At 35.2% G+C, this 17022-nt stretch overlaps 3 protein-coding genes across 4 annotated transcripts; 1 reads left to right on the forward strand and 2 right to left on the reverse strand.

Annotated features, from left to right (window-relative positions):
• Positions 1-223: 223 nt before the first annotated feature.
• On the reverse strand, positions 224-1646 carry LOC126369786 (uncharacterized). The gene is made up of 2 exons (XM_050014351.1): positions 1628-1646; positions 224-1431 (listed from the first exon to the last, which is right to left on the reverse strand). The coding sequence occupies exons 1-2, from the start codon at positions 1644-1646 to the stop codon at positions 224-226; spliced, it is 1227 nt and encodes a 408-aa protein (XP_049870308.1).
• Positions 1647-1766: 120 nt separating this feature from the next.
• Positions 1767-8485, forward strand: LOC126369789 (uncharacterized). Its single transcript, XM_050014352.1, has 8 exons — positions 1767-1871; positions 2495-2653; positions 4324-4558; positions 5380-5509; positions 5588-5672; positions 5814-5985; positions 6151-6327; positions 6510-8485. Exons 1-8 carry the CDS (start codon positions 1767-1769, stop codon positions 8483-8485), a joined length of 3039 nt encoding a protein of 1012 aa, XP_049870309.1.
• Positions 8486-8567: 82 nt separating this feature from the next.
• LOC126369502 (uncharacterized) lies at positions 8568-16174 on the reverse strand. Of its 2 annotated transcripts, XM_050013944.1 has the most exons (9): positions 15851-16174; positions 14756-14911; positions 14349-14445; positions 12727-12859; positions 11351-11444; positions 10356-10515; positions 9514-10038; positions 9148-9432; positions 8568-8931 (listed from the first exon to the last, which is right to left on the reverse strand). In XM_050013944.1, exons 1-9 carry the CDS (start codon positions 15977-15979, stop codon positions 8579-8581), a joined length of 1932 nt encoding a protein of 643 aa, XP_049869901.1. In that variant the 5' UTR covers positions 15980-16174; the 3' UTR covers positions 8568-8578. The 2 variants fall into 2 exon arrangements, with proteins under 2 accessions (XP_049869901.1, XP_049869902.1); XM_050013945.1 differs by lacking the exon at positions 9148-9432.
• Between the last annotated feature and the right edge of the window lie 848 nt (positions 16175-17022).

A 17022-nucleotide genomic window follows, 5' to 3' on the forward strand; every position in this document is an offset into this window, starting at 1 on the left:
AAACGTTATTGGAACAACATAATATCTACCAGCTGAATGCATACTTTTATTACTTACCTATTACATAATTACCTAAATATTTTTAAATCGGCTGCTGTAATCACACACGTGAGATTTTTACTGCCTTTTTAGATAAGTAAGTTGAATGACAAAATGAAAATGGCAATCAAACTGTCAAAACAATTTATTGACAAGAAATAAAAAAATATCGATTATTAACTTTCTAAACAAGTAAATAAAATAAACATGGAATCATTACAAAACCAGAATGAATTGAGTGTGCAGTGTTTCTTCTAGCGTCACAAAAACATGGCTTTATAGCAGCTTCACCATAGTTATTTTTCAAATCATTCACAATTCTATTTACGAAAATTTCTCTTTCCTTCTCATACAAGCCTCTAGTGCACCCGCCATCGTTGCAATTGTCTGCTGCGAGTAATACCTCAAGAGAGTTTACATCTTTATCAGCATTATTGTTCAATTGTATATGATTACCCTTAATATTGTTCTCAAGCTTTTCTTTCGGCATGACTTCATAATTATTTACTAAATAATCATCCGTATTTTCTGTCGTGGTTTCTATGTAATAATCATAATTCTTATGGCGTTTGGCTGTTTGATATCTTGGTTGTTTAGTACGGTTCTTTTTAATTTTCTTTTCCCTTCGAGGTGGTTCTTCTTCTGGTTGTTCAATATAGAGTGGATACGGTACATAATAAGGTGAATAATATATATTTGGATTGCCGGAGGGGTATAAAGGATAACATGTTGTGTACGTATAAGTCGTTATATATGAGGGAGTAGAAGGTGGTTCTTCAGAAGGTTCATCAGTTAAAGTATTGGTGTGAAAAGGACAGGTTGTTGTAGTATATTCTGTTGTAGTTTTTGTGCATTCAGTACTAGAAGATTTCGTACATTCAATTTTTGGACTTTTTTTCTTGCAACCACATTTTTTATACGGATCTTGAGGGTCATTGTCATTGTATAAACTTCTGAGACCTATTACTTTTTCTTTTGGTACATTTTCAGTTTTTGCAAGGTCTAAATCTGGTTCCTCATTGCCATTATCGTCAACAAGATCTTGTAGTGATTTGCTTAAATTACTATGGTCAAAAATGTCGTTAATCGTAGCATTAGTATTGACTGCAGAAGAATGTAGCTCAGAATCGTCTTCATCTGAAAATCCAATTTTATTTAATTTGGACATCAAATCCATTACTTGCCATCTTTCCTTAACTAGCAGGGTTGGAGTTGGTGCAATTGTCTTCTCTTTCTCATATATAAGTTGTTTTATTGCAAGCATCTCTTCTGACAGCATTTTATCAAACTCGTTAGATTTTAAATTTTGCGTTGTTGTATTATTAATGTTCTGCAGAATTCCAAAAAACGGTTTGTATGTCGAGAACGAGGAGGCGTTGGCGCGGGCACCATCTGGAATGAATATAATTAATCAAATTAACTCTCAATTACGGTTCACTTAGAGTTCAAGATATAATTTACCTTTAAATTTCAAATATTGCTCATTTCCCGTCAATTTGTCTCCATCACGATGAATTTTTCTTTCCAACGAAAAACTATTTACACTTACAAAATGTAAAATCATAAGCACAAATACAAAAAACATAACCAATAACTTTGAAGTCCATTTTACCGAACACTATGGTGACAAACTGAAAATGTTTCTAATAAACAACAATCTATTGAGTCATGATATCTTTGGAATTGATTTTCTATGTCATTTTGATTAAATTTTATAATAATTTAGTATGATAATTGTGAAATTATTTGTTTTGTTACTTTTCACCGCTATCAATCCCTGTTATTCAGAATATTGTGAAATATGTGCAAATCACACCCTTTGCAAGTACCCTGTAAGCTTTAACATTTGCATTAAATTATAAACTTAATATCACGATTGATGTTGAACTAAAGGATGTTAGACGCAGCAAAGCTGATTAACTAAAGCGATGTACTTATATTTCGCTACGCACTTTTATATACATTTTATATAATAGAGGTTTTATGACCGTCGCCTAATACGGGTAAGGGTCTCTGGCTAGGTTTTCGATCCCGATTAAGTCTATTTAAAGGTTTTAAAGCTCTTTACTAATCAGATTTAAATTGTGAATAAGTCAATACCTTCGTAGAATATCATAAGTAATTCCTGTAGATAGTATTGGGAGTTATAGAGGGTTTTGTGTCTCCAAATCATAATGCTTCTATGATGACTATGGTTCCAGGGAACTTAGACCATAGGACGCGACCAGCAGCTAATTTTCCCAGACAAGAATTAAAAACAGACCAGAGGAATATAGTCCTTTTTAACATGATGGACCATTATATTTGTATTGGACTGATCGCCTGTCCTCATAAGGTTTATCATATTCATCTTAGAACTTCGGCTCAAAAGTTATTACATGTGTTTCTGCCCACCCCTTTAGAAATTACAGACGTGAGTTTATACCTATGTATGCTTGTAATTATTATTCTTCAGTTACCAGGTCCCGGTCCATCCTGTGTGAGCTACGACAACGCAGCACTACTGACAACAGACGATGTGGAGAGTATAGTTAACAGGATAAACGATCGAAGGAACTTTGTAGCGCTTGGTCTCCTCAAGTACCTTCCGCAGGCAGCAAATATGAGGATGATTGTAAGTCGTGATCACCATGAAACTTCCCACTGATAGAGTCTGTTCCACGACGGACGCCACATACTAGTCACGGAGCACGGCTTTGTATCAAAATGCACCGCACCGCGACAAATTCCTGTCAACTCGAACATTACAATATATTCGCTATCCAGAACGCCCCTAACGCCACCTCTGTGTTCACTTTTTGTCCGGCCAAAGGTAGTTAGTTAATAAGTAAGTCACGACAGAAACTAATATGTGTATCGAGCTTTATCTCACTTCTGGTATCTTGTTTGAGGGTATACTTAATCAATAATAATTATTATTTATTTATTTAATATGTGCTTACTAACATAGTATAAGTCCCTTAGTAACCATTATGGATGTACAAAAGTCCGAAATAAAGTTTCATTTAATTTATTTTTTTATTTATTTTAATCATATTTAATGAAATAGAATTCCACGGTACAACGAAAGTCTCGTGTCTAAGACAATGTATATTACAATTTGCCATACCTAAATAGAGAATATTTAATCAAAATCCGTATTCAATGATATCACAGCAGTACATGTGGCGCCATCTCTTATCGAGTAGCGGAACTAAAGTTCTTTGCGTGTGGCGTTTAGATTTATTTTTATTATTGGACTTTGTTGTTGCTTATTACTATAATTAATTATATTATGTATGATATATTATAATATTTATGACGGAGAATATATTTGCTAATACTGAAAATAAATAAGTTTTTCATGTTTTAATTATTTTTTATTTGGTTTATTTATTGTGAAAAGTTTAAGCCAAGGAAAGAAAGAAAGAAACGCTTATTATAAAGGGACACCACAGAACAGATAAAAAACAAAACACGGAATAACACATAACCAGGCGAGGCCTTAGCCCAGCTGTGAGACAATATATAAATAGAATTACTTTTTTTACTTCCTTACGATAAAAAACGGGTTTCCGGAATAATAGAACACTTCTGTTAACTTATTTACGAAATGAACAATGCTTTTATTTTAATGCACAAATTAAATGAAACTCAAATTTCTGAATAAAAAGACGCTTTTTTTCTGAATAAAAAGGTCAGCTGAACCGCAAGCAACATTCGAATCTGTCAAAATGACTCCATTAGTTTACTAGGAGAAACCTCCATTACCCCCGTGAAAAGTATCTTCTTAACCATATAAGTACAAAATCATCATATCCCTAGCGTTATGCCGTTTTCACGGGGTCCGCTTACCTCACCAAAAGATTTGACAGGTTTTTTACAGAAGCGTCTGCCAGTTTCGCCTTTCAACTCGCAAAGAGAAAACAAGTCCAATACAAGGTAGGTGAACTCCGAAACTCATTTTTCGGAAATGAGGGTTGTCTTCGATGTTTTCCTTACCACTGGCCACGTAATAATATTCATTTATAATCCAAACATGCAAACAACAAAATCATTTGGGCTCGTCCTGGATTCGAACCTGCGACCTCACATTACGAGTCAACAGTTTTTCCAATTGGGCTATCACGCTCTAGAACCATAAACGTATAAATTATTTTAAATTTTATTTATTTATAGCATTAGAAATACAATTTGTCACTTAAAATTACGAATAATTAAAACATTTCAAATTATTACACACGTATAAACGTATAAATCACCTAAATACATATTTTTAATTAGTTGGATACCTTCTCCCTGTAGTATTGTCATCGTGACGTCAACCATATACGACATGCAATGTGCATCTTAATTTTGTTTATTTTTCCTCACTTATTTATTTTTTTGTGTTACGCCGTTTTAAAAGTCAATATTTTTACTCAATATTTCTATTTTTCACAGAGTTGGTCCGAAGATCTTGCGTGGTCTGCGCAACGATGGGTAGACCAATGCGATCCTTCAGTTCACCCCGATAGACTTGATTATTGCAGAAATTTAGGTAAGAAGGCACATAGGTACATACATAAACTCAGAAATCAGAAGACAAATTGCAGCCACTTTTGATACAAAGAAATTAAAATTGCAATAAGTGATTTAACAAAAGTTCCTAAAAATAAAGAGAAAAAAAAGTGATTTGATTAATTGAAAGTTAAGCATACTTATTTATACAATAAAAAAACAATAGTTAAAGAAAAGGTTACATTGCCATCCAACGTTTCGCGTAAAAATATTTACCATCTGTTTCATTTCCAAAGAAAATTAACTACCATATAATAAGTACGCGTGGTTTTAGTATGCTAGTTTGACATTTAGAACTCGTTTAATTAAGTACCTACATAACGCAAAAAACGTAAAGTAAGTTAGTTTAACTTTGTTGCGAAATGGGTTTGGTTAGTATACTAATAACAACAGCGCACAGCAAACTAGCGTGCCGCGGCATCTGCCAGCGAAGTTCAGATACGAATTCTATCACATTATATTAATCATGATTTCCACCATCATCAACAAACCAAAAATTCGCATGCCTATTAAACAATTAAGTTTATGATTTGCGTAATGAAAATAACCTGCCTGGCGAGATTACGCGTACTTATTTATGATTTCGGCAAGTGAACTAGTTGGGAAACGAAATTATGCCAATATTTGGTTGGGTAGTGATCTCCCTCATATCTTTCGGCGTAAAGCTATAGGATCATGATAAACCGATAAACCGAGGGAAAATGGTTTTCTATGAAATAAGAGAGTATTGAAGTCTTTACATTTATTTGTATTATGTGTATAGACACGAGTACAAAGGCTCAAGAGATTAAATATTTGCAGAGGATATGGATGTTGGTCAGAATATAGCCACTATATTTGGGGCTGCGCCAGGATTGAACGTGAAGAGTTTCGTAGACATCTGGTTTATGGACAGCTTAGAATACTCAGGAAGTGTATCTTTTTACAACGGGTACGTTACTAAAAACAAATAAGTGAACACTGAAATATGCATGAGTATTTCTGACACACCAATAATATTCTATTTCAGATCTCGAGACCGAAAAACAATTTTTTTCACCCAACTAATATGGGCTGATACAGATGCCGTCGGATGCGGCAAAGCCAAATTCTATGTAAGTAATAAGTATAGTTACTTACTTAATTTATTTAACTTAACTTTTTATTACTTATGTCAGTCTTATGTCAGTTTGTAATTGTAAATTATAATATGTATAAAATATGATCACTTATCTAAGTTATTTTACTTCTTTCAGTTACAATACAGGAACACTGTAGTTGAAAGATTAGTTTGCAACTTTGCTATAAAGGGAAACATACATGGAAAACCGGTTTATGCAATAGGCTTTGCTGCAACACAATGTCCCCCGAGCTATGAACCAGATGAACAATACACAGGACTGTGTAGAAAACAAATTCGGAGAAATGGTTATTCATTCAATCCTAGATTATTATTACCTTCATGCTTAGATATACTTTCATCAAATACCTTATATCAAAATATTGTCTTTATTAAGTTATGTATTCAAATATCTAGCTGTATTGGATGCTTAAGTAATGTTTAATATAAGTAATAATATTTCAATATTGCAGAAAAAGAAATTACACTGAGAAACACACCCTTTCGAAGTTTATTAAAAATTTTGAATTTGTCCAACAATTCTGTGGAGCATGATTTAGATCCTACAAGAAATAATTTCTTCAAAAAGGCTGATGCAAGTAACGACCGCCGGCGACAGAAAATAAGACATGTTCCTCAAAATGTTTTTCGTAAGTTTCACGTTAAAAATGATTCTGATTTTGAAATTGTTTACGTTATTTCAGCCCTCGTACGCGAAGGACAGCACTATTTTGTCCTTTTGGATCAGAGCGAAGCGACTCAGCACCTGTTGTAGGTACTGTTAAGTTTCCGTTGCCAATGACAAATCAAAAATATTGTTTTCTATTTCCAGCTGGCATAACACCTTTTATACCACATCCATCACCTTGGAATAGCTCCAGAAATTATATCCACGAAAGAGGACATTCTAGAGTCTACCATGGTCACAATCATAGAAAAAACTTTGTGCACGCCACAGCAAGTAACATACAAGATTTAATACGATATGATTTTACGAATGAACTAGCTACAGCTACTTCAATTACAAGTGATGTTCAAAGAAAGACTAATCAATATAATCCGTGTTCTCGGGATTTTTCAACAAATGGAAACCCCTGTTCAGTTTTACCGTGCGAATCGAATCAATGTACTAGAGTACAAGGTTGTGGGACACCATTGTGCCTTCCTAGTTCACAAATCCCTAATACAGATCCCCACAGTGAATGTCCATGTAGCACTGAGATCAATTGCCAACTCACCACCAGCCGCTATCACTGTTGTGATCTTGAGTGTTGCCCCTGTTCGCTTTCTACTACCTGCCATCCTGAAATTGCCAGGAGACAAGACGATCCAAAACACGAAACAAAAAAATCAGACTTACATTATTACGACCTCTTTCCTAATCGTGCCATGCGTAGTGGCGACACTCCAATTGAGAGATTACCTAAAAAACGAAACTTATTTTCAAATAAAAGACCACAAATGCTAAGAAAGTTAGTGAACAAAGCAGGTAATAAAGATAAAGATATAATAATACCGATCAAGACAAATTATTTTGAAGGAAGTGATAGACAGAACACTAATGGTTTCGATAATCGACAAAATAAATACGATTATTCATATGACACTTTTGATTCAAATGAAAGACAGCGACGATGGAATGAGGAACAATCTACTTTCAGACCATCTAATTTACAAGTCAGCTATGATGATAGAATAAATAATCCATTTCAAAAAAAAGTGAGACGATTTACCACTTTATCGAATAAAAGGAATATAAAATCTTCTCGTTCCATATCCAAAATTAAAACTGAACCTATAACTATTCGTCTTACAAAACCAGATGGTGTGAGAGATCGCAGTGTGCATTCTACTGAAACTTTTTTATCATTCGAAGAATTGATGCGATTAAAAAAAAATAATGCTGAAACACCTAATTATCGTCGAATGGATCAGAACCAGGAGCACGATATTATGAGAGCAAACAAGCCCGCTACAAAACCTACAAAACCTACTACAAAACCTACTACAAAACCTACAAAACCTCCCGAAACTAAAAAAACTGAGGCACCGAAACCTGATGAAAGTAAAGCAGAAAACTATACTACAGTGCCCCCTTTTATTAATGAAAGTCACTGCACTCGAAAAGTAACGTGTACTTGGACTCAAATGCCAAAAACAGATAAAGATGGAAATATTATAGGCGATGGAGGCAGTGGCGGAAAAGGCAGCGGTGGCAGCGGTGGAGGCTTCAGAACTCCTCTCGGTTATGTCAAGGGGTGCACTCGGACCGTAACCTGTACACGCATTTACTTCGAAAGGAATAAACAAGATCACATAAACACAGAACTTCCTGGCGCACGGGAAGGAACTACCGACGGGCCTGCTGAAAATGATGAAGACTACTGTGAACGTAGATCCCTCGACATTCGAAGAAGAGATTCTGATAAAGAGGACGAAATCGAGTCTGTATCACAAAACAATGAATTAGTTGATTACAATAAAGGAAATATATCGTCTGAAATAAATGTTGACGATTGTAGCTGTAATAATGGATGCTCCAGGAAAAAAAGAGAGTTAAGAAAACGTAATAATTGCTTACGGCATCTGTCGTGTAATCAGAATTGTGATCAAAGAAAAGAACCACAATATAAAAATCCTTTAATGTCCTACGGAGACTTGTATTATTCTGTTCTTAATAAATTAGTAAAGTCCTGGGAAAATAAGAAATGTACAAGTCATTCCGGAAGGTGTCCGTGTAACAATTCTGTAAGAGAATGTCCTAGTAGTATGTACTTAGTACTGTTTATTTTATACACCATGTTCTAACTTAAGACACATTTCATCTCAATTTACCTTAGACGTTACATTGATAACACAAATAATAAATTATATATTTTTATCCCAGCAAGTGTTTATTCATTAAAATATAATTTGTAAAATAACAAGGAAAATTAAAATTACCATAAATGAATTCTTTTGAGATATATTACGTGTACAATGAAATCTCTTGTTTAATTTCAGTACTTTTAGATCTGACGCTATTTTGTCAAGTAAGTCGACATATTTTATCTTGTGATAACTGCAATCGGACCTCAAACTCTTCTTAAAATTTTCTAATGGCGCAATGTGATCAACAATATAATCTGTATCTTTACCACTATTATAATCGGTTTGAAAGTTGTCTCCTCGTTTTCGTCTATTAAATTCATATTTTTTCTTTAGATTTTTATTTAACAGACGTTCTCTTGTTATCTCATTGCTGCTTTCTTGCTCTGAAATTAAACAAAAACGTATACTTATACCCAATTAATAAATTCGTAGTACACTGATTTTCAGCTTGAGTAGGTACTTAAATTTTACTGAACTCCTCACTTAATATGACTTATGACTCGTCTCTCCAATCGCTTCCAAAAATTTTTTCATACTACTTTGACCACTTTTATATAAATTCACGTAATCTGGCGATAATATAATTGTTTTTGTCGTACTTTCGGTAGTAGATTCAGATTCAAGGATTTCCTCTAAAAAGTCTTTTGTTGCTTTGGTTCTTTTTATAGCACCAATTGTGAAATCATCAAGAGAAACACTTGGCATATCGTAATAAACTTCTGTTGTGTCAATGTTTCCATTTTCAATATCCTCGGGAAAAAATAAATGTCCTGTAAAATCCGAATTGAGCCTCACTTCCGCAAGTTCAGCTTGAATTTTTACAGGACTTACATCCGGCTCAAACCGTGTCCCTAATATCGGTTCCCGAGTGGATTTAATTTTATCTGCAATATTCAGAATAAAAATATAAATACAATATCACTTTGGTCATCTACAAACGATGTAACGCTTGATTTTACACTTACCGTTATTTCTAAAAATAACCGCTTCCACTAAATCCACGAGAAGAGTAGAGTTAACAGAATCTCTTTCTTGCGGTTTATTTGTAGTGGAAAGCTTCTCATTGCTGCTATAAATTCGATTGACTAACGCAAAAGCATCAGTATAAGCATTCTCAAAATGTTCCGTGCTTACTGTAGTAGTTTTTAGAAATTCTTTGAACATGGGGTCTGTACTTAGCTTTTTTTTCAATAGTTCGACGAAATCATCAACCACCATAACATCTTTACAAGAAGGTGTAGTTTTGGTAGTTGTCAATATTGTTGGTCTTATATATTCATGTGGTACATAATCAAATGGAATTAAAATGTCTATATTGTCATTGCCCAAAGTACCAGAGTTATGTGAATCAATCACCGTTGAATTAATATTCGTTTTTGAATTTGTGTTTAATCCCTTAGAGATCCAATTAGTAACTTCGTTCGTTGATGTAGCACTTTCATGTTCCGTGATTCCCGATTTAGTATATTTTGTTGATTGTGATTTTAAACCTACAACAAATAGACACAGTATAATTTATTAATTACCATAAATGTAACATAAACAGCAGGAACACGCCTTCCCTGAAAACACATGATATAAGCTCAGCAACTTCCTACAATACAAAATAAAATACTTTAAAGGAAAAATACAATATAACACTAGAAGTACAATTAAATAACCTGCATGCTTGCCTATGTTAATAAAATCATTGCTGCTCAGTTCATTAATTAAGTACACGGCCCCAAGTTGAAACGTCTTTATACATATAAAGAAAGACACGTATATAGATAGAGAATTAAGTATATCACTCATTATCAATACTAACTGCAAAGGGCCGTAAAAACGGAGTCACATGTGCCTTCGGGGCACTTGGAACACATTTTTCCATCATCATATACAGATTGGTTTAGCAGGTTGCCACCCGGAGCGAAGTTGCACACCAGCCGGTAAACGTCCCTTTTCTTCTCCTTGCCTTGAACATTTTCCTGTTCGAATAGAAGATTAAGAGTGGTTTTATACCAATACGAAAACAGGAAACCTTACAACTTCATCAACAACCTTACAAAAGCATTTTATTAACTTTCTCTGGTGGTCCATTGCTTAATATATGTTTGGATCATAAATTCTTATCAAGTGTTCAGCGGTGAAGGAAAACATCATGAGGAAACCCACATTCCCGAGAAATGCTTTTCGGAGGTATATGACCTAATCTGTAATGGACTCGTTTTCCCTTCGCGCGTTGGAAGGTCAGATAGGCAGTCGCTACGTTAAAAAAACAGGACCTGTCAAATCTTCAATGTAAGCGGACTCTGTGAAAAAACAGGATATCGTTAGGAAGATGGGAGATTGATGGTGGCACATTGCAATGTAATTTGTGTATGTATGTTACCTTAAAAATGCTCTTTGTGATGATTAAAGATCATACGTATAGACTAAGGTACGTTAAGTACCTAGATACCTAAATACTACTTTACTGACAGTCTACTATTATAAATAACATACTTAATATTATACATCCATGATTATTATGTAGGTATAGGCACAGGTATAGGTATACGCATAACTAAGTATAAGGGGATCCCATAATAAATAAATAAAATAAAAAATAAAAAAAGTTTATTTAGGTAAAATAAAACAGTGAATAAAAAGTGAATAAACGCTGAGCTCAGGAGATGTTAAATAAACTTCATTATTTATTTTTCTTTATATTGATTTATGAAAAAAGCGTTTGGCGTGTTTGCTTTTAATCTACGTAAGTATATAAGTAATAAAAGAATGGAAGTCGATTACAGATAGATATTTAAACAATCAGTCACTTACTTTGAATTTCACACCTCCGCACCCGACTTGCTTAGATTTAGCCCATATTAGCTGTGTGAAATATTCGTAGTGCGAGTACCCGGCATCAGACGACCTAGAAGGTATAACATAGCATAAGCTCACGATTAAATCCCAATTGGGGTAGTCAGGGGTACATCCATCGCAAGATGAACTAAGTACCCATCACCTCACCGAGCTTTCTGTTAGACCAACGTGATAGGTGAGCCCTATCGCCGTCTGTGATGGTCGAGCTAAATAATAATAATAATAATTCTTTATTGTGCAAGATTTGTAAAAGTTTAAATTAGTTAACACGTAGGAAACATCAGTGGGTAAAGATTGTACACAATTGTTAAACTCTGTTGATCCAAACTAAGCACAAAGGCCTGTATCTTGGAAAATCAGTGTTTGACCACACAAGTTGAGTTATATACGAGTAAACTAATTAGTGCTAGCATGAGTAAGTCATGTCAAACAGTGTTAGTGAAAACTGCACTTAAGATAAATTAATATGAGCGAATGAGAAGCTAGCAGGACCACAGTGACTATTACGTTTTTATTATTATTACTTACACTCTCAAAGATGGATCTCGTGTAAATAGCGAATACTCGTGCAATAGCTTTTAAGACTCCAGAGCGTTTGGGATACAGACTGAGTCAACTTGAGAGTTTGTAATTGGAAGCCGATATTTGATTCTCGGCTATGCTTAGGCCGCAATGCCAGCAGGTCTATGCTGGGCGTCGAGCATGATGATAACAGCGTGTGGAATCGTGTTTCTCACATTCATATTATTAGGTTATTAGGCTAGATGACTATCTAGTCGAAAAAGATACTTTCTACGAAGTAAAATTTTCACAATCTAGCCAAATGACATACTTTCTACAAAGTTTATTTTTTTAACGTGACTAATAAATCAATCTACAAAAGTAGATTTGCCGCAAAGGGCATTAACTACTTGTCCGGAAAAATGAAGAGCGCTGAGAGCTCTCACCCGGTCTCTACAAAGTTTCAAAACTATGGAATTTGTATGAACAAGCAAAAGCAGCATGTGACGTCATAGAAAAACGTGACAAAATGTCGCACTTATTATTACATTTTTCTTTATTAAAATTAATAAATAAGTTAAATAGAAAAATAAAACGTTATCGTCATCTTTAAATCTGTCTCTATTTAGTAATCGGAATTTCATAATTTATCTATGACATAGGAAACTACCTAATAGTAACAATTATTATTACTTACTTCTTGATTAAAATTTATAAATACGATATATAAGATCTGCTTCTGTTTCTAGATTAGCATTTTTCCGGACTACGAGAATCGTCTTTACTTGGGCCCCATTAATGTGACGAGAGCTTTACCATAATAATCTTACCGTTGATAACTTGATATCACCGAAGCATTCGCGTTGAGGAGTTCCATATACCAAACATCGACCAGCGCTAGAGGAGTCAGTCCTGGAGCCTCACCATATATCGTGGCAATGTTCTGCCCCACGAACACGTTGCCTTTAATCGTTCAATGAATTAGTTAGTTATTGATTCCTATTCGGGCGAACACAATCTTAACCTAATTTTAGTTTGACAGCTCTTAAATTACAATAAGTATGGAAATAAAGAGACGGTGCTAGGCTTAGTCCTATCAAATTATGTCAAAATTAAGTTGGTGGTTCCCCGAATCGACACCAAAGTTAGTTCACGGACACAATTACATCCGAGTCTAAGAGTAGGCACTCCACGGTATTCCACTTACTGTCATCCTGACTCATCTCTTTCACTTTTTCTAAACATAACATAACATAGAATGGCGCCTGTATCACTAAAGGGGTAGAAAGAGGTATTCTACTCTGCTGGCCAGCTACAGAGCGTGAGTATAATGCCATTAACCGGGCACAAATCCTGGAAACGACGTGATATCAATGGTCTATGATCGAAATATGAACTCGAACTCATAAAGTCGCATTTATATTAGTGGTTTATAACCGAGCCGCGATTCGAAATTCTATGTAGCTTGCCATTATCACGCAGTACAATACAAAAACCTTTATTGCACATAAAACACAATAAATGGGACAATTTCAAATGGGATTAATTAATTACAATCGGCGGCCATATTGCAAAATTAAATTTTCTTCTTTTTGTGCTTAATATTCTCAATAGATATTAAAAATATATCTTTATGAATATAAGATACAGGTGTACCTGCGTAAGGTCATTATCAATGCACTGAAAATATTCACGGAGATACAACTGATTTCCCATTGACATCTACCACTTTATATATCTACAATATTATTGATGCTAAGTTAATAAGTAATATTAAAATCGTATTGTCACGGGGTCGAGCTCTAAAACTCTGAAATCGACTTTGAATTCACGTTTGAATATGGTTCTCAGGATTTGTGCCCAGTTAATGGCAATTAGGGAATGCAATCCCGCACCAAATTTCAATCCCGGTATTTGCGGGACTAAGGGTCCTAGGTCCCGCGGGATCCTGGTATTTGCAAGATACCGCATGATGTTGTAAGCAAAGCAAAACCAAAACAAAGCAAAGCAATCCTTAGACCTTACCAAACAACGGACAGTCTCACAAAGTAATTTCGACAATGTCCCCATCAAGAATCGAACCCGGACCTCCAGATCGTGAGCCTAACGCTCTAACCACTAGACCACGGAGGCTGGTATTTTGGCTAGGCACTTAGCTGCCTAACCAAGCACATAGAGACCTGAATCCTTATTTCCTTGGTACCAAAACACTACCACACCACGCGTGAAGCTAACAAAGAGTGTAAGTAACTTGTTTAACAGTGTCTAAGAGGTGGCTAAGTACATATAGGATCTCAACGATAAACCTACCGACACGTGTAACGTTAACGCCCAAATAAAGAAAGCCGAAAATATGGGCGAGTTTGCTATCGGTACGCTATCAAACTCCTCAGAAGGGTGGGATCGGCAATAGCCGAGGAGATTACATGGATATCGTGTGGATATTGCTAACCTAAATCACGACATGTGTCGCGGATGTCCGGGGTGCTGTGTTTAACGCACTGGTTCGCCCATCGTTGTGCTGAAAGTTCCAGTTCATCACTCCATTCCTGCGAAGAATATGTCGCACATGATAGATAATCAAAAATATGGGTGTTTTAAGTTTTGATATAGAAAGTGTCAAGCAATGTTCTCTCTACGAACTACGAACTAGTGAGAACATAATATCACATTATTTTTGGTTCAACATAGAAAAATAATTAGGCTCTTTACCTACAAAGCACAGTTCTCAACTCTACCTATAGATTAGATGTCGTACTAACTATGGACTTTCACAAATCGCTTTTTCCCGAAACTATGCTTTCTCTTATATACAGGCACTTTCTAAAAGTCACCCAAATGTAAAAAGTAATATCTCACCAATTTCATAATATTTTCAGCAGAAGGAAATGACCGTATTTCACCTGCAGCCACCTTATTTCGACGACTGTTCAGCTTGTCCAGAATAGCCTGCTTTTCTCTTTGAGTTTTGATCGTTTTCTCAAACCCGACGCAGTGACGAGCTGGATCTTCGGACTACAGAAAAACAGTCAGCGTATAAGTATTCATTATTAAAATGAAGCATATTGGGAAATATAATCCCTACCATAATAAGTGTACCTACCATAAGTACGTAGATAAATAGCGATATTATTTTTATGATGGCATGGGATTAACTTAGGCAGGTAAATTACTCAATTGTTTAAAAATATTTAAAGTTTTTTTTTTAAAGAACGTCTAGGGCCCTGTGCCGAGGTTTTTCTTGCAGCTTCTTTTCCCCGGCTATACAGGTTGTGAGAAGCTGCAGTAGTTTTAGGCGGATGAGATGTTCGTTATGTAAAAATTGACGATTCAAAGTGTAACTATGATACCTACTGAATAAAGATATTTTTGAATTTGAATTTGAATGATACGTGCTACACTCGCAAGCTTTACCTCTAGGGACTACAGTTTCTATTGTTAAATCAACTGACATTTCAATATTGTAAATGAATAAGAAACTTACTACGAATCACAAACGCATGAATAGGTATAGGTATAGGGGGACCAAGGGGACCTGGGGAACCAGGTCATTGGTAGCTACATCTTTTATTTTGACGTGACTTATTGTAGATTTGCCGCAAATGGCATTAACGACTTGCCCGGACATATTAGGAGCGCTGAGGGCTCTCACCCGGTACAAAATTTAAGACAACAGGCCTCGTGGGTGCCCAGTTGGGCAGTAGCTGCACCTGATACTCGTAGTAAAATGAAAATGATAAACTGCACTGTGACAATAACAGATGTGAAATAATTTGAAATATTTCGGAATAGTTATATTTAGTAATAAATAAATGATTTAAAGTTTGAGAAGTGAGGGCACCAAAAGGTCAGCGTAACAGCTGTTCGGCAAATAGTAGTTCGGGGGAAAACCTTGTTTTATATCCTAAACAACAACTCGAATAAACTAGGTATAAAATCCTCGTAGGTACCTACCTGGAATTTACATAAAGTATGCTCTTTAGTATTATTACAGACATTGAGCCCGCAATAGTTTTTCCCTTGACACTCAGACAAAAACACTATCAAAAATAAAAAATATAACAGTTTTGTTGTCTCCAACATTTGTAAATAAATTACATTGTATAGTTATTATCTACAATATGGTATTCCCTACTTTACAGAATCTCGATGGCTTCGGACAATGACAATGGGAAACCATTTATAAATATAAGTACGTAGGTACCACCACGCCGGTATATAATTGACAAACTCTACACATTAGCAAAATAGTTTATTCACCTTACGATCATGTAATCAATATGTGAAACGGCCAAGCAATATATTTTGCCTAATGTGTAGTGTTTGTATAGTTTAGAGTTAGAAGCATGGCTCCATATGAGATCTGATAACTTTTTTATTTTGCAATCGATATGATCTAGTCTTGGCTATAAGTATTCTACATGAAAATGTTTTTGGTGTGGTCACAACCGCGTGCAGCAGCGCGAACGTTATCAAGGGTTTTGGCCAATAGGCGACGCGCTAAACCTCATACGGTCTTATGAAATACATAATGTCAAAGACTGAAAGAGGCAGGAACGATGTAATGACCACACGATGACGGCGTGGCCCTAGCTCTACTTGAAGTGAAACTATTTTTCAATCCATATTCACTCAGTAAGAAAATTGTACACTAAATATTAGGAAGCTCGCATTTTTCCTTTCATTTTAGTCAGCAAGCAAAAATTTGACTGCGTACCCTCTTAAACTCATAAGGAGTATGCGAGCGTGCAACAGGCAATTTTGCCTAACTGCCCACCTTCTTAACGTCCTGGACGTGTAAGTCTGCAATTTACCAAAAGAAGGTTCGACATCACCGTTTTATACAGCGACATCTCTTCACTTCGTTCAATACAATTGCTATGCAGCTCGACCGCATTGATAAATTTGTCCTATTTGGGGGATGAAAGTTAGAAGTTTTAGATTGTTTTTAGTTTTACGATTTTTTCAAAAATCTGTTAAACAAATAAACAAACTAAGGTTGGTAACCAACCAACCAAAATCAAAATCCTTTATTCATTTCTATAAAATGCGATAAAACGTAACTAACGAGACGTGCGTGCATGACTTTAGTTTAAACAAAGAGTTTAATTTTTTTTTTTTTGGTT

The sequence above is a fragment of the Pectinophora gossypiella genome, chromosome 9 (genome assembly GCF_024362695.1).
Source record: "Pectinophora gossypiella chromosome 9, ilPecGoss1.1, whole genome shotgun sequence".
NCBI lineage: Eukaryota > Metazoa > Arthropoda > Insecta > Lepidoptera > Gelechiidae > Pectinophora > Pectinophora gossypiella.

Coding starts and splice junctions, on each gene's coding strand:
- LOC126369789 (XM_050014352.1), top strand. CDS start 1,767: ATGATAATTGTGAAATTATTTGTTTTGTTACTTTTCACCGCTATCAAT. Junction 5,673..5,813: donor GCGGCAAAGCCAAATTCTAT/GTAAGTAATAAG, acceptor TACTTCTTTCAG/TTACAATACAGGAACACTGT. Junction 5,986..6,150: donor AAAACAAATTCGGAGAAATG/GTTATTCATTCA, acceptor TCAATATTGCAG/AAAAAGAAATTACACTGAGA.
- LOC126369502 (XM_050013944.1), bottom strand. CDS start 15,979: ATGTTGGAGACAACAAAACTGTTATATTTTTTATTTTTGATAGTGTTT. Junction 14,912..15,850: donor ATACTTTATGTAAATTCCAG/GTAGGTACCTAC, acceptor GTTTTTCTGTAG/TCCGAAGATCCAGCTCGTCA. Junction 8,932..9,147: donor ATCTGAATCTACTACCGAAA/GTACGACAAAAA, acceptor GTTTAATTTCAG/AGCAAGAAAGCAGCAATGAG.